Genomic DNA, 17,310 nt, shown 5'->3' with positions numbered 1-17,310 from the left:
ACTCCTCCCCTCCAGAATGAGGTTCTTGATCCACAGTGAGCCGTTACCAAGGACAAGGCATAGACCCAGACCGTACTCACGGCACGGTTCTGGGCTGTTCTGCTCACTCCTGGATCGTGTTCATTTTTTCATCAATGTGAAGGAGGTAAGCGGCTCCTGGCATGGTCTTCTGGCCTCTGTCTGTTGTGAACTCGACAGACTCAGACAGATACAGGACAGGATATGACCCGATCTTCTAGCATCACACTGATGATCAGGAAGACAAAGTAAAGGAGAAACATCGTGAAGCCCAGGATCTTGTTCATTCTCCATTTGCACGATGCAATTGAAGAGATCACAAACAGGAGCATGAGGAAAAGCAAGACAATGGCGCAGAACAAGCCATTGCTGCTCACCGGCACGGGCTGCAGTCCATTGATGAGCGAGAAGAGCAGCCAGGGGACGGGCAGGCTGCAAGGTACAGAAGCCGTGTGAGTACGTTAATGTTCATCATCTCATACTTAGCATTTTGCACATCCACAAAAACAAAGCTACAAAGTAGAGCAGAAATTATTGGCCCCATTTCGCAGTGAGGAAAGTAAGGTTTGGGGAAATCAGATTACTTGCTCAAGCATTCACAGCTAATAATTGGGAATGCTCTGGGTCAGAACTTTTTTTTTTCTTTCCTGCTTTTGTTATGACTTCTGCGTGACTAACCAGATCAGTTAATGAGACTCTAATTTCATGTGACTACAGCCTACCTCAGGATAGAAACTCTTTGAATTCTTTAGTGGTCAGGGCTCTCCAGGGCCTTTTTACCACCCCCTACCTCCCCCCCAATATGCGCATGCACATTCTCTCTCCCTGCCCCACTGCCCAGGGCCTCGTGCATGCCAGGCAAGTGCTCCACAAATTCAGCCTAAAGACCAAATCCTGGACATAATTGGAGAAATGAAAATAATCAGTGCCTGCTCTGACCAGGAGGCAGCAGTTGCTTGTTGCTGTTAGAGCGTCTTAGCTGGCAGGAGCCCAAATGCAAAGGAGCCGGAGCATCAAGAAGTGCAGTGGCTGCCGAACTTGGTGGCGCACGCTTGTTATCCCCGCGCTTGGGAGGCTGAGACAGGAGGATCACACAGGCTCGAAGCCAGCCTCAGCTACTTAGGCTCTCGGCAACTTAGTGAGACCCTGTTTCCAAATAAAGTATAAAATAGGTCTGGGAGTGTAGCCGGAAGGTAGAAAGCCCTGGGTTCCACTTCCAGTACCACACACACACATAAAAGTGCATGGCTCCTTCAGCCCCTCCTCCACCTTGAATGGTTGTATTTGTAAACAGAACAGAAGGGACTTCACTTTTCAGTTAATCTGTAAAATAGTTACAGTTCAGATTTTAGTTTGTGTTCATCCATCTGGCTGTGACAAAGGGAGAATACTTAGTTGTCTTGTAGAAACTAATACATGTTTTTGTTTGTTTGTTTGCTTGTTTGTTTTTGCAGCACTAGCGGTTGAGCCCAGGGGCATTTTGCCACTGAGCTACACTCTGAGCCCAATTTTTTATTCTTTATTTTGAAACTGGGTCTCACTAAGTAGTTGAGGCTGGCTGCGAACCTTCCATCCTCCTGTCTCAGCCTCCCAAGTACTGGGATTATAAACATGTGCCACCACACTTGCTCACTTTTTTTTTTCGGGTCTGGGGATGGAACCCAGGGGCATTCGACCTCTGAGCTACACTCCCTGCCCTATTTATTATTCTTTATTTTGAAACCGGGTCTCACTGAGTTGCAGTCAGCCTCACTAAGTAGCTGAGGCTGTCCGCAAACCGTGATCCTCTGGTCTCAGCCTCCCAAATGCTGGGATTAAAAGCGTGCACCACCATGCCCGGCTCACTTGCTCACTTTTGTTTTTTACTGTTTTGCTTTTTGTTTTTAGTACAGAGGTATTCTACCTCTGAGCTACAGCTCTAGCACTATTTTATTTTTTATTTTGACACAGGGTATTACTAGGTTGCTGAGGGCCTCATTAAGTTGCTAAGGCTGGCCTTTAACTTGCAATCCTCCTGTCTCAGCCTCTCAAAGTACTGGGATTACAGGTGTGCGCTACCACACCTGGAATAAATGCACTTTTATTCTATGCAGAATGAACAAAGCAGAAAACCAGCAAACAGGGCCAGTGTGGTGTTTTCATCACACTTAATATGCCCTGGAAGATAACACTGCCACTCACCCGACAGTGATATCAAATATGTTGCTGCCCACTGAGCTTGATACAGCCATGTCTCCCAGGCCTTTCCGAGCAACGATCACACTGGTGATGAGGTCGGGAATTGATGTCCCTGCTGCCAGGATCGTCAACCCCATAATCTCTTCAGAAATCCCTATTGTCTCGCCAACCTGGTAAACACAATGGCAATGAGAAACCATAGCAACAGCAGATGAACAACCTGAGACCCTGCAGCACCAACACATGCTCCTCTGAGCCAGCAGGGCATCTTCAAGGAGCTCAGCACTTGCCCTCCACCTGGCGGAGGGACAGGGTGGCCAAGGGAAAGCTCAGCCCCTGCTCCCGGCTTCAGGGAATGCCTGATCCTCTGTCCTTCCAACACCTCTACTTTCCCCTAAGGACTCCTCTCCAAAGGATCTATGGGAGAAATGTGGCCCCTGCAGTGTGCCAACAGCCAAGTTAAAGGCTCCAGAAACAAGGATGAGCAATGCCACACAGCTCTACTCAGCCTACTGGGGGAGAGAAGCTTGCCAAAAAAAAAAAAAATTATAGCTCTATACTAAGTTCTATGCCAGGCAGAACAGAAAAGCCATGGATGTGCAGGTGCAGACTGGTGAAATGCCACGGAGAGCAGATGAAACAGCCGCTGTGCGTGTGGGCAGGCAGGGTGGGCACATGGCAGAGGGCAGGAAGTAACCCTGTGCCAGGAGCCTTCTGTGTCGGATGAATACACGTGAGGCAGAAAAGCCACCCTTGACAAGCACTGTGCTCGCCATAATAAAAAAATCTACTTTTATGCCTTTTTGAACAACATGGATACCGCACACATTTGCTGAACCTATGACATTCCTCGGGTACTAGGAAGTCATCTTGAAGGGGAAAGGTGTCCTCAGGATCTGCCGGCTCAGGAGGGTCCTGCTGTTCACTCACCTGGTGAGCCCACCACACCATGAGGTATGAGAACATGGCTATCCAAAGGATGGATCCCAGGAAGGTGATAACAAAAAACTTTCTAGACTCCTGTTTGAAAGTTTGAGAAGGAAGAGAAATAAGTTGAAGAGGCTAAAGGTTTTGACACTCCTGAGAGAGCCCCAGAATTGGTGTTGGGAGGGAGGATCAGAGATCGTGAACTGAGCTGTGGTCTCTCTCCAGATGGGTACGGATGGGGCGTGAGTCCCGCCGGGAGGGCAACCGCCGCCACTCAAGAGTGCTCCCTGCTTGCCAGAGCAGTGGGTGCGCACTTGGTTTGGCTTTTGCAGTCTCACTGCCCCACTCCTCTCTGGACCCAGAGACAGAATATGAACTCCCTTTGGGTAAAGAGTGGAAGACATTTCCCTTTGCACAGTACTGGTCCCACCCTGAGTTTTCAGAATATCCCTCATGAAACATAGAGGGTGTATAGTGGCGTCATTCCCAAGTTACATCAAGAAACTGCATTAGGAGCTGGGACTACTCAACACTGCTCCTAGGGACAGCCATCAGGCACACGTGGGGTCTCGGGCTTCCCGACCCAGGTGTGCCCATCAGCTCGCGGTCCCCTCCAGGTCGCGGCCCACCCCCTCCCTGCAGTCGCAGCCCTCCCAGTGCTTTCCCTGGCCTCTCCCTCCTCTTAAGCAGGAGCCTGGTGCCAGCCCCGCCTGGGGCAGGCGGCCTGAGCCACGGCTGGGCACTCACCTGCCTGCGGACGTCGGGCACCGTCAGCCACAGCGGGAACACGATGGGCAGGAGGAGGAGGTAGATGGCCTGCTTCTGCCTGGTCTCAGGCCAGTCCAGGGACAGAGGCTCCTCGCCTCCCTCCTCCTCGTCCTCGTCCTCGTCCTCATCCTCATCCTCCTCGTCCTCGTCATCCTCCTCTTCACTGTCATCTCCATCACTCCCCCCTTCACCAGCTGCGCCCTCCTCGTTTTCGGCTTCACCTTGATCTGCACTGGCTTCCGGGGCTTCAGCTCCACCCTCGTCGCCTTCCATTGCGCCTTCTGCTTGGATTTCGCCTTCACAGCCATCATCTTCTCCTCCTGCCTCAGGCCCGCCCTCCTGCTCCTCTCCTCCTGCCCCAAGTTCTTCCTCCTGCTCCTCCTCCTCCCCTTCTGCCTCAGCTGCATCTTTCTCTTCTGCTTTGCCTTCTGCACAAGGTTCTTCTTCCCGCTCTTCCTCCTCCTCTCCGGCCTCAGGCCCGCCCTTCTGTTCCTCTCCCCCTTCCACCTCAAGCTCCTCGTCCTGCTCATCTCCTCCTCCTCCTGCCTCAGGTCCACCTTCCTGTTCCACTTTTCCTTCTGTCTCAGGCTCGCGCTCCTGCTCATCTTCCTTTCCTTCTGTCTCAGGTTCCTCCTCCTGCTCATCTTCCTTTCCTTCTGTCTCAGGCTCGCTCTCCTGTTCATCTTCCTTTCCTTCTGTCTCAGGTTCCTCCTCCTGCTCATCATCTCCTCCTTCTGCCTCAGGTCCACCTTCCTGCTCTGCTTTTCCTTCTACACAAGGTTCTTCTTCCTGCTCATCTTCTCCTCCTTCGGCCTCAGGTTCGCCTTCCGCTTCGGGCTGGGTTTTGCACCCACTTTTCTCTTCAGTGTCACCGTCACCACGAGTTCCACCCTCTTCGCCTGCGCCCTCAGCTCCAGCCACGCCTTCCTGCAATCCAGAGCCAACAGTTTAATGGGTGGTAACTGCTCTGCACGGTTTCCTTCCCAGTGTCTCCCTATATTTTGTGATGGTCCTTCTCAGACTGTATCTGAATACTTAAGTGGGAGAGAACTAGTGTAGTTACTGAGCAAAATTCCCATCACAACATTCCTACCCAGAAGTTGTCCAGCTTTTGTTTGGTCACTGTCTAGTTTTTATTTGGTCATTTCCAGGGAGGGAGAACTCGCCACCTAATGTGGCTTCTGCCATGTCTGATGGTTCTCATTGGTTTGAAGTTCATATTTATATCCAACTTCTACACCACCCCCACCTCCACCACTTGTGTGTAGGTTCACTCTCCAGAGTCATACAGCTCAAGCCTGATTACCCTTCCACGGGGCGGCTTTCTTCTGTGGGGCAAAGATCCCAGGTACATCCCATCCTTCCCTGTGCTAGGACATCCACATCTCTTTTTTTTTTTTTTTTTTTTGTGGTACTGGGGTTCCTGGAAGATCTTCTACCTCCGGACTACACTCCCAGACAGACCTATTTTTATATTTTTATTTGGAAACAGGGTCTCCTAAGCCAGCGCGCACAGCTGGCTTCAAACCTGCGCGATCCTCCTGTCTCTGCCTCCCAAGCGTGGGGATTACAAGTGTGCGCCACCACGCCCGGCTAGGACATCTACATCTTGATGGACTCATTCTAATTAGCTATACCCATGAAGGGGGGCGTCCAAAACCGAACACACAGCAAACACTATGCGGAGCTCTTACCTCCCTCGTCTTAGGTACTAGGCTTCCACTAATGCTGCCTAGGATGTGGCATGATATCCTTTGGTGGTCACGACACAGTGCTGAGCCTACTAAAACTCCTAAATTATTATGTTACCTCTTCTATTCCACATTTTATGTGCCAGGCACTATAATAAATGATTATATAATAATAGCTAGCATTTACTGTTTCATGAGCAATTTATAACAGAATTATACCTATCTTACAGAAGGAGAAACTAGGGTGAAGAGAAACGAAATAACCTGCCCATGATCCACACAGTTTGTAAGTGGTAAAGATGGGAACTGAATATGTTTAGTCCAAGTCTCGACCTTGTAACCACCAAGCTACCCTACTTTACAAATGCCAGGGCTGAATGACACCACAGGCTCTCAGACCCGGTAGTCTGGGAGCTTATTAGAAATACAGACTACGTGAAGCCAGGCGTGGTGGTGCACGCTTGTAATCCCAGCATTCGGGAGGCTGAGACTGGAGGATCATGGTTCGCAGACAGCCTCAGCTACTTAGTGAGGCTCTCTGCAACTTAGTGAGACCCTGTTTCAAATAAAGAATTAAAAAAAAAAAAACAGGGCAGGGGGTGTAGCTCAGAGGTCAAATGCCTCTGGGTTCCATCCCCAGCCCTGAAAAAAAAAAAAAGAAAAAGAAAAAGAAAAAGAAATACAGACTACGTGGCTCTACATGTACCCACGCTTAGAATCTCTAAGATTGGACGCCAGTAATTTGTATTTAACATGCTCACAAATGCTCATAATACATTTATCTGAAGACCAGTGTTTGGGAATCAGTGACTGTCACTATATTAAAAGCTATCGATTCTGAGAGTCTGTAGATTAGGTTCCCAACTAACCCATCATATAGTCCAGTCCTTTGAGCAATGCCCTGGGCTGTGTGCTTATGGAGTAAAATGCCCTAGCAAATGTCATAATCCTGGCAACCCCCAAAGGATGTTCAATGATTCTCAACTGTGTCGTATATTAAAGTCAGCAGGAGGCTTTTATTTATTTTATTTTATTATTTATTTATTGGGGTGGTACTGGGGTTCCTGGAAGCCCTTCTACATCCGGGCTACACTCCCAGACCTATTTTATATTTTTATTTGGAAACAGGGTCTCTTGAGCCAGCAAGGCTGGCTCCGAACCAGTGCAATCCTCCTGCCTCCACCTCCCAAGCGCAGGGATTACAAGCGTGCGCCACTACACCCAGCCAGCAGAAGGCTTTTAAAATCACTAATGCCACTCCATATATTCTGACTTAATTAGTTGGGGTGGGGCCTGGGCAATTTTTTTAAGCTTCCCCAAATGAATATACAACCAATGTTGAGAACCTCTGATGAAGTCCAGGCTTGGAAATGAAGAGTGAGATTTTAGTCTGATATGATTTCTGTCCTTTCACCCAACCTCATCAGAGGGAGAAGGCTTTGTGAAGGAGAGAAGTCATTGAAATCACGAGGTATGGGGCTGTCGGAGCAGCGCGCACCCTATTCTCTGAGCACTAACGGCCCCAGATGAACAGGTAGCTCCCTTCCACAATGGAGCCAGGGCATCCCACCTCTCCCCGGCCATGGCTGATTGGATACAAGCTGCATCCCCAGCCTGTGACCTGGGTTGAACAGATTCTCTTATTAAGATTGGACCCCCGGGGCAGGGGATGTAGCTCAGCGGTAGAGTGCTTGCCTAGCATGTCCAAGTCCTGGGTTCATTATCAGCACCAAAAAAAAAGACAGAACCTGTCACTGCTTGGTCCTCCAGTGGTGGAGGACAGGGGTAGTGGTTAGGGTTGTGCTCATAAGGAAAACAAGGAAAGCTGGGCTGCCACGAGAGACCAGTGGTAGAGCCTGTGCACAGAGACGGACGTGAGGGAGGGCAGCCGCTGGGCGAGAAGCACTGGGGTGACAGGCGGCTTTTTTTTTTTTTTTTTTTTGGTGGTACTGGTGTTCCTGGAAGCCCTTCTACCTCTGGGCTACACTCCCAGACCTATTTTTATACTATTTTTATTTGGAAACAGAGTCTCTTAAGCCAGCTGAGGCTGGCTTCGAACCTGCACGATCCTCCAGTCTCCGCCTCCCAAGTGCGGGGATTACAAGCGTGCGCCACCACGCCTGACAGACAGGCGCCTTCTTGAGCCCAGCTCCTGCTCCTCGTGGGACCAGGCTTCTCCTCCTGCACCACGGCTCCAGAGGCGCTTCTGTGTCCTCTTAATCCTTTTCCTTGAGTTGGTCTACCCAGGACACTCATAATACTATGAAGATGCCATGGACACTGAGCCCTGACTCTCGGGGTCACAATTGAGTGCTGGGTGCCGAATAGGAAAGACAAACAGATGGAACTTGCACACTGCGTGTGGATTCACTGTCACACAACCTATCCCACGCACACCGTGGGCCAGGCATCGTCTCCCTCGGTGGTGGCGACTTGGATCCTGCCTTCAGGAGCCTCACACCTAGCAGGAGCTGAGAGGCTCAGAGCACAGGGAGCCGTGATCAGAACCCAAGGCAGGCAAAGCGCCAAGCGCATTCAGACTGGGGCCCCGGGAAGCTGCATGCGGAGGCAGCACTCACGCTGGGCCTGGAAGGGTAGGCAGGATGCAGCTGTCTAAAGATGGGGGGTAAAGATGCCACGTGAGCCTGGAGGGAAATAAGCTGGGAGACAAGAAACCCAGTTTGACCAGAGCGTGGTGGAGGAGAGGCTGTGGAGACAGCGCAGCGTGAAGACTCAACGCCCTGCAGCTGAGGCGGCTACCCTGGGGGTTCAGCTCAGGAGGCACCGAGGCCTGTACCCAGCAAGCTCCGGCCCGGCCGCCTGGTCTCGCTGCCCCTGTTGCCAACACACTCGCCAACAGATCTTTACGTTCTCAACAGTGTGGCACTTCACAGCACATTGTCCTATATCTTCTCTCACAGACATGTTAACAGTGAATTTACTGATTCCATCAGGTGTTTGTGGTTTTCAAGTGATTTCACAGAAAGGGGAATGTTTACCCCAGAGGAATGAAACCCAAATAGGATTCCACACCTTTGGGGAGGGAGTAATTGTGACCCGAAAGTCCTTCCTTGGGCCTCCGAGGTCCCTCCACCTGTGCAGAGGCTGGGGGCCTACCTGACCGCCAGGATCCTCCTCCTGATCTCCATTGGCGTCTGGAGCAGGGGCTGGTGTGACCGTGAGCGCAGGGAGCTCGGCTGGCTCCGCCTCTTTAAAGGATAAACAGGGGTTAGGTCAGGAGAGCGTTGGCTCTGGGGCGGCCCTGGGGGCATGAGACTACAGACCTCTGAACAGCAGGGTCTCAAAAAGTTTGGGAAGTTTCTTGTTGATAGGAAAAGTGAAATGACATGAATTGTTCTCACCCTGGGAATCCGGGAAGTAGCTATCCTTGTTCCACTATATTCGTAGAATTTTCCTGGCAACTATGGCCAAGGAGACTTGGGCAACCTGAGCAGAGAAAGGGCCAAGCCTCCCACACGCAGGCTCTGGCCCCTGGGAAAGAGGCTGCTGATCTCAAGGCAGCCGCTATGGAGCCATGGAACAGGGGAAGGGGGAGACCTGCAAAGGCCGGGGCTAAGTTCAGGGCCAGACGCTTTCCCTTCCTGGCTGTGTGCTTTAGGCAAGTCACTTGTGGTCTCTGAGCCTTTATATCCTTAGCCATGAAGGGGAACCATGCTGCTCTACCCGCCCCCCACCCGGGGTTGCCTAGCACACCAGGCAGGTCTGCTGCCAGAGCTTACTTGGCAGTTGCTATCCTACACCCCAGCCCTAGCTGCACACAAGTGCTGGACTTCGGGCTCCAGACCCCTGCCAGCCTTCCCTGGAGCAGAGCCTTCCCTCACTGGGGTTGCTGATTTCATACCAAGCACTAGCAACACTGTCCTTGTATAGAAGTGACAGGAAGAAGAAATAGATGAGATTTAGCCAAAAAGAAGTGGGGGTCCAGCTGCCTCTGGGCCTCCCTTGCCCACCCATCTACAGAGGATGGGGGACGCGTCCCAGGCAGCAGCCAGATCAGAAAGGGCATTTGGAAGGAGGAGGCTGGGCACTTCCGCCAGCACCCTGAGAGGCCCCCAGCGGCGCCTGGCCTCGCTGGCCTGCCTGGCTGCGCACAGGGAGTGGGGTGGGGGCAGGAGACCGCCAGGCTGCCACCCTCTCACCTTCGGGTTTGCTTTCTGCTTTGGCCTGGGGTTGGGCTCTGGCCTCCTGATTCAAGCTCTCCTCCTTGTCCTTATAGGGGCGGGCTGCAAATGAGAAAGGAGACACATCTCACCTGGACCACCGTGCCAGCCTGCCGGCCCTTCCAGTTAGGACGCCAGGGCGGCAGGCGACTGGGCGGGCGGGGCTGGCAGCCCCCACATCTGCATTCTGATCCTACGGGGCCTAGTCACATGACACCCAATCTGTGAACTTTTGTCTTAACTCCTGGCACTCTCACCCTGCCGTGACCCTGGGCAAGCTGCCCTCTCAAGGCCTGGGTCCTCTCTGCCCTTGACACAGTGGGCTCAGGGACACAATAAGATTGCCTTCCTTTATGGGCTCCATCTATGGGCTGCCTGAGTTGCTGAGTTGAGAAGGGTTCTGGTTCTGATCCAAAGTTGGGAAGAAAATGTCATGATAGGCAGGGAGAGGAGAAATACGGCAGGGCGATGTGCTGTTACCACCCCGCAAGGCCCTTCGCAACGTACTCTCCAAAAACCTACTGGACTCGGGCAGCTGATTCCATGTGTGCCCGCTGCTCCAGGGGCTGCCAGTGGTCATGGTCACGAGCCTCCCTGTCCAGCCAACCAGCAAGCTCGTGGTCATACCCTTTTTGACCCCAGGCACCTGGAGCCCCAGAAAGGCCTCCTTCCAAGTCCCCAGGCACATGCTTTGCTGGAAGCCACAGAGCGGCGTGCACAGAGCACCGTGGCCCTGATTTCAAGGCAAGGACAGTGGAGAGAGCAGCTCCCTTCTCATGTGACCTGCCGGGCAAGGTGAGAAGTGCTCCGTGCGTGTAAGCGCAAGGTGGCAGAGGAAGGAGGGACAGAGACTGCAGAGCAGGAGCTGGAGAGGGTCCTCCTCCCGGTGTAGCCTGGGGGCGGCATGGCAGGGTGGGCAAGGGCACAGATGGGAGATGAGAGGGGCCCTGGGATCTATCCTGGGCTCCACATTGGCTTTCCCCACAAGCACTGGGTGAGCTGGGAAACCTGTGCGTCTTCTCTAAGCCTCAGTATCCTCCCTCTAAAGAGACGACGCTGTAATACACTCAGAACACTGACGTGAAAGTCCCTGAGACAAAGTGTGAAGCTTTAATGGCCTCCGAGGGCTAGCTTCACCCTCGGATTCTGGGTCCTGAGAGCCTGGGTGTGAATCTAGTCCTGCCACCAGCACTCGGGCTGCGGACCTAGCCAGGCGATTTCTTAGCATCTCTGTACCTCTCTTCATCTGTAAGAAGTCTTCCAGAGTTGTCAATAGAGTAAATTAGATTATACGTGAATGCATTTAAAACAGTGCCTGGCACCTAAAAAATTTACTGTAAGTTCTGGCTATCACCACAATGGCAATAATGATGAGTGGGCGCCAGTAGGGAGCCGCCGTCCTACCCAGGAAACGACTCCGCGGTGACAAGCCAGCACTGCAGCGGGTTTGAGTTAGAGGGACCCTGGAGACCCCCAGCCCACAACGCAGACACAGTGCGGAAACTGGAGAGGTGTGTTCTGGGAAGCCGGGTGGATCAAAGCCTCGGCCAGTCCAGGATAAGCAAGGAAATGGAAAAATGAGTCAAATTTCCTCTCCTCCACCTGTCTCCTAAATTCGCAGAGGTGGTTCAGCTGCAGCTGCTTCTAGCAATAAGCTCCATCTGCAGAGATCCCACGATGGCACCTGTGGTTCTTCGAAGTGTCCTGGTGCCCAGCGGGCCCTCCTGGGAACTGGGATGTCCAGAGGCTGGCACGCTACCGCCTCCATCGTCCAGAAAACTCCAGAGCCCCCTCGCTATTAATCACACACTGCTGTCTTCTGTGAGCAGAGTGTAGCTGTTATCAAAAGAATCCCTCCCTGGGCTTCAGTCCAGGCACCAAGAACATTTGCTCACTGTTGGCGTTAAGGGCTGATGAAAAAAAAACACGCTTCCCTGCCTTGCGTCCCTCATCCCACGACCTCGCCTGGCATTTCCCACACCACTGAGGAAGGCAGGTCAGCTGCAGGGGCCGCGCGGCTCTCACACATTCCAATGAAAGTGCCCCGAGAGGCACGGACCCCCGAGAGGAAAAGCCCCTTCACAGGGCAGTGAGGGCTCAGACCACAGGAAACGCCTCTTCCGCTGATTGCTCTGTGGAGAGTTGGAACACCTGGAGAGGATGGAAACACCTGGCCGGCCTTTATCACAGCTGCACCCAGAGAGTCCTGGGAGCAAGGCCCTGGGGCATGGGTGGAATCCCGGTGGAGAGCCAGGCACTTGCGCAGCCAGCCACCTCAGGGCAAGGACCCCTCCCCTGCCCACCACACCCATCGATGCTGCGCCTGCGCCTGGTCCTCCTGGCGGGAGCCTGTCTGTGGGCCCCTAGCGCAGTCTCCTCACATGCCCTCCTCCCTTCACCGGACGGATCATCGCCTTAGCACCAATCTGCTCTGACCTCGGCCTGGCCTGAACACTGCGTAATCCCATTAGGACAAGCAGGCCAGCTGTCGGCCCAGGCGGGCCCTGCAGTCCCTTTAGGAGACCTTCAGGATGTGGCTGGAGCCGGTGCTTCCTCTGGAAGTGGCTGCGCACAACCCAGAGATGTGGCTTCCTTCGGTAGGCCAGCGGGTGACCCCCAGCTCGTCCCCCGGAGTCTCTGGTGCTGTGTGGCCGCCCCGAGGTGCTGTTTTCCTGGCACTGACACCGAGGTGGTGGCTCTCACGCTGTCAGCCGAGGCTCACTGCCGAGAATTTCTAAGGAAGGCTTCATCCATTTGTCTTTGATGCTGCTGTTCGCTGTACAATTTGCTGGTTTTAAACACTTACCACCCAGTATTGTGTTTGAAGGGGATACTTCGGGGCCTGATGAAAATTCTGAGACCCCAAAATATGTTCCTGAATCAGGTCATCCAGGGAGTTCCCTGCGGCTCAGCGGGTCATTCTTGCAGGTCCTCAGTCCTCCTGCCCAGCTGTTCTCGGAGACTCTGGCATTGCCCAGAGATCAGCCTTCCTCTGACAGCCTCCTGCTGGGCTGATCAGCTCCGCATCAGAACCCCAGAGCAGGAGACTTCCCAGGGTGCCCACTGGGCCTGAAGGCATGTGAAGGCATGTGGGGGCATGCTGGGAGTGTTACCTGCTGCCATCGTTTGCCAAATCAACATCAACCCACAGCTCCCTAGACCTGGTCTCCCGGGGCCACCTCAGCTGGGAGGTGGTGCTGGCACCTCAGGGGGTCGTCTGAGATTCCTAGCTGGCAGTGTGACTAGCAAGCTTCCCAGGACTCCAGAGCCAAATACAGAGTGCAGGAAAGAGCCGCTCACAGCTTCTGGTGTGGGGCCCTCCAGGAGGTGCCCCAGAAGCCTCTCTACCAGACATCCTGGCCAAGCAGCCTGGCTGGAGACCCTCTGCGGGACCCTGGGACTAGCCCCAGCACAGACTTAGGGCCTAACTGCAGGTGAACCCTTCATTTTACAGGAAGAGACACAGAGGCGGGAAACTTGTGGGATGTGGCTACCCTAGGACACGTTCCACATGGCCCTCTCTCGGTGAGTCCCCTGTCTTGTCTCTTCCCTGTCTGACTTTACCACCCACTCTGTGCTCTGCCAACTCCCCCCCCCCGCCAGCCCACTGCCTCTGAGGTTTATAGGTCCCAGTTTCTCTCTGCTGTGGGGCAGGGGGCAAGCGGGTAGGGCAGACAGGCAGGCCTGGGGGCCTTGCTTACCTTCCCCCAGGGGGTCCAGGCTGTGGAGCATGAGCTGGTAGATGGTGGTGCGGATGGTGCTGTTGTGCAGAGAGGCTGAGCTGCTCCCTCGGGTCAGCACGGACGGGAGCTGGGCAAGGGGAGAGCCGCACAGGCCTCAGTGGGCCCCTGCCCAGGCCAGGAAGGAGCCACGCGAGGTGTCGCTCCCCTGCCTCCTCCCCATGGAGACCAGGGAGAGGTCTCTCAGCCTATTCTAGTCCTGCGTGACTCCCCAAGGCCTGGACAAGGAGCCGACCACGCATATTCCAGATACCACCTTACCACGGGCCTGTGCCTCCCTGCAAGTATTCCCTCCTAGCAACACAGCCTAGCCCGCACAGCACAGAGGGAGCCACCACATGGGCATAGTCCTACAGTCCACAGCACGACTGTGTTCCGTTGTTGTCCCAACCCGGGATAAACAAGGCTACGCCCCATTCTACAGAGGAGGACTGAACACTGAAAGAAGCTAGGGGTGTATCCAAGGACCTGCAGGGAGTATGGGTCAGGCTCGCACCCGTCTTCAAGAGTCCCTGTCCAGTTTCATATTCTACCTGGCACACGCGCGTGCACACACACACACACACACATTGGTACTGTGTACAGAAGTGACATACACTCAAAGCAACACACATAGAAATATCTGATTTACGATATATCCAAAGACAACACAGCACTGGGTCTCAGGCCTCCTTCCTCTCCACCTGAGCTCTTCCGCCATCTAGTGGCTGTGATGCTCAGTGCTGCACAGCCGCCTGGAGGCTTTGGCCCGACCTCCCCTTTCCAAGTTCCCCGTAATTCTTTCCACATACCCACAGGCCAAAGACAGACAGTAAGACCTAACTTTTCAGAAACCTCAGGACACGCACACCACCAGTGTTCCTATTTTCTCTTAATTCTTGGGCATTCTAAAGTCACCAGTAATTCATCTTTTATATCAAACAATACAATGTTGGGGCTAGAAATTAGGACTTGGGTTTATCTAGCAATAAACCCGTGTGTGTGTGTGTGTGTGTGTGTGTGTGTGTGTGTGTGTGTGTGTGACTGAGGATTGAACCCAGGAACATTCCACTCCAAACTACGCCCCCAGCCATTTTTACTTTTTACTTTGAAACAAGATCTCACCAGGTTGCTGAGAGTTCTCTCTACATTGCTGAGGCTGGCCTTGAACCTGCCACCTCCTGCCTCAGCCTCCCAAGTACTGGGATTACAGCTATGCAACACCACACCTGGCCCAAACAGATGTAGAACCTGAGGCCCTAGCGCACATAGCAGGCCCGTGACAGAGCCAGCTGCCACATACAGGGCTTAGCTCCCAAATTAGCAGCTCTCAGAAGGCCACTAGGAGGCCCGAGGCCTGGCTCTCCCCCGGGGACTTCCAGGGCTTCCCAGGCCAGAGCTCATCCACAGTGCCCTGGCTCTGCGGCCTTCCACTGAGGCCCGCAACGTCCCCACAGGGCAGACCCCGCATGGCACTCACCTTCAGCCTCTTGTCGTCCTCTTGCTGGTCCACCACAGGGGTCCCATCGCCCGGCTGCAAGCAGAGACAGAAACCACAGAACACAGGAGTCAGGAGACGTCACAGACTCTCACCCCTCCTCCCTACTTCCCCCTCTCTCCAGAGGATTCTCAGATTGGAACACAGGAACCCCCGATCACCCAGCCTCAAGAAAAGCATTCTGACACAGCCACCGCCTCTCAGCCAGGGCGCCCTTTGGATTGTTTGCTCTGGTCCCTGCGACCTGGGAAGCACACGCTCCCACCCCTCACGCCTCAGATCTCCTTACATGTCGCCTTCCTCTGCAAAGCTACCCATGATGCTCTTGCATAAACACCTAATTTTTTTCCTCCACGGAACTCTCCAAAATATTTGTAATATAAAAACATAGCAACCGGGCGTGGTGGCGCACACTTGTAATCCCCGCGCTTGGGAGGCAGAGACAGGAGGATCGCACAGGTTCGAAGCCAGTCACGCTGGCTTAAGAGACCCTGTTTCCAAATAAAATATAAAATAGGTCTGGGAGCGTAGCCTGGAGGTAGAAGGGTTTCGTCCCCAGTACCACCAAAAAAAAAAAAAAAAAAAAAAAAAAAAAAAACCATAGCAGAGGTTCGAGAAACATTTATTTAATGAGCGAAGAAATGACCTGTCCTTGGAATATACTTCATCTATTCCAACTCCTCTGCACTCTCTCATGCCCTTTTTCTTGCCTAAAATGGCCTTCTTCATTGTTCTTGGCTTCCCAAACCCTATCAATTTTTCAGAAGTCTTTATAAAGACTTCCCAAATGGCTCCTTCACCCCACCCACCCTCTCTGCTGCTCATTAGAACACCTTTCTCCCCGGAAGCTATCCAGCAACAGCGCTCTGTGGTATTAAAATCTGACTGTGGGGTAAGAGTTAGCCTCCGGCGGAAGCTGAGAAGCAGCCCGCGAGGAAGTGCACAGCTCTCGACATCCAAGATGAAGAAGCACTGAGCCCACAGTATGGCTGTCGGTGCCGCTAGCCTGCCCCTCTGCATTCACAGCCTTGTAATACTATTTGAACCGTCACAAACCATTCGCTTAGCCAGGCGTGGTGGCACACGCCTGTGCTCCCAGCGCTTGGGAGACTGAGCTGGGAGGATCGCAGGTCAGCGCCAGCCTCAGCAAGTGTGAGACTCGTCAACTCAGCGAGACCGTTTCCAAACAAAACATAAAACAGGGCTGGGATGTAGCTGGGAGGTAGAAAGTCTCTGGGTTCTATCCCCAGTACCACACACACAAAAACAACAACAACAACAACAAAATCCCATTAACTTTCCACATACCTGGATTGTCTACCCAGATAGGCCCTGCCTTTTCTTTGCCATGCAAAGTTCTTAGGACTAGTTATCTCTGTTCACTGTGGCGTGGCAGCCTGCACACAAAGGGAGCCAAGTGTGCAGACAGGCCGGCCTCTGGTGCTGTCCTCAGGCAGTAGGAAACTGATGGCTACCTTCCCAGGGCTCCCCTCACCTCTCCAACCGCGGGCGCTGAGCCACAGGGGACCTGCTAGCCTCTCTTCAGCTCAGAAAACATGGGCCACCCCCATCCAATTCATCCATTTAGTTGTTTTTTTTATATAAACTCTGCTATTTATATAGTGCCATGTGGGTGGCTTTAGGGACAAAACATGTTTAGGCCATGGATCTACGTCCAGACAAATGTAACGCAGACGCCAGGCAAAGCCGACCGCGGCTGTGCGCGACCAAGGCGCTGCGCTGGGGCTGGGAAGGCTTCCTGCAGAGGGTAGAGCTGAGCAAGAGTTAGAGGACGGAACGGTCCAAAGGCTTGGAGACACTTGGGGACTGAATGAACGGGCATAGAAATGAAGACACAGAGCAGAAATAGCCAGTCCAAGTATGAAGGGGACACTGTGCATTTTAACAAATGCCCCTAACTCTTTGGTGACAGGCCTGTAAATTCACTGGGTACAGGAGGGGTCCAGAGCAGCCGGCCCGCTGTCCCAGCCACCTCACTGCCCTGTCCAGTGAGTTCTTTTCAGAGACAGAGAGATGTGAGGCCCAGGCTCTCCTCTGGGAGGGTTCTCTGTCCACAGAGGGGCCGGAGACTGATCTGGGCCCCATGGTGCACACCCCTATTATTTGAGCCAAAATACTTCTCAATGGGTACACTGTTCATGGCTAACTTCATTTCTTTCCTCCTCCTTCTCCTTCTCCTCCTTCTCCTCCCCCTTCCTTCCTTCCTTCCTTCCTTTTCTTCTTCTTCTTTTTCTTTTCTTTTCTTGCAGTACTGGGGATTAAACCCAGGGGCTTTCTACCTGTGAGCTACACCTCCAGCCCCATTTTAC

The 17,310-nt window shown here is 53.2% G+C and overlaps 1 protein-coding gene across 1 annotated transcript in view; it reads right to left on the bottom strand.

Annotated features, from left to right (window-relative positions):
* Positions 1 to 200: 200 nt before the first annotated feature.
* Positions 201 to 17,310, bottom strand: part of SLC24A1 (solute carrier family 24 member 1) — a gene marked incomplete at both ends in the record, with an annotated part of 31,234 nt that continues 14,124 nt past the window's right edge. The window contains 9 exons of the mRNA XM_080691641.1: positions 201 to 450; positions 2,200 to 2,366; positions 3,127 to 3,216; positions 3,871 to 4,208; positions 4,641 to 4,818; positions 8,700 to 8,791; positions 9,743 to 9,826; positions 13,465 to 13,573; positions 14,963 to 15,016. Of these exons, the coding sequence (XP_080547767.1) occupies positions 201 to 450; positions 2,200 to 2,366; positions 3,127 to 3,216; positions 3,871 to 4,208; positions 4,641 to 4,818; positions 8,700 to 8,791; positions 9,743 to 9,826; positions 13,465 to 13,573; positions 14,963 to 15,016 (1,362 nt within the window). The remainder of the gene's footprint in view (positions 451 to 2,199; positions 2,367 to 3,126; positions 3,217 to 3,870; positions 4,209 to 4,640; positions 4,819 to 8,699; positions 8,792 to 9,742; positions 9,827 to 13,464; positions 13,574 to 14,962; positions 15,017 to 17,310) is intronic.

This window comes from Muscardinus avellanarius (genome assembly GCF_963383645.1).
Source record: "Muscardinus avellanarius genome assembly, chromosome: 3".
Lineage (NCBI taxonomy): Eukaryota > Metazoa > Chordata > Mammalia > Rodentia > Gliridae > Muscardinus > Muscardinus avellanarius.
Note: the sequence above shows the minus strand (reverse complement) of the source record. Positions and strands in the feature narration are given on the sequence as shown.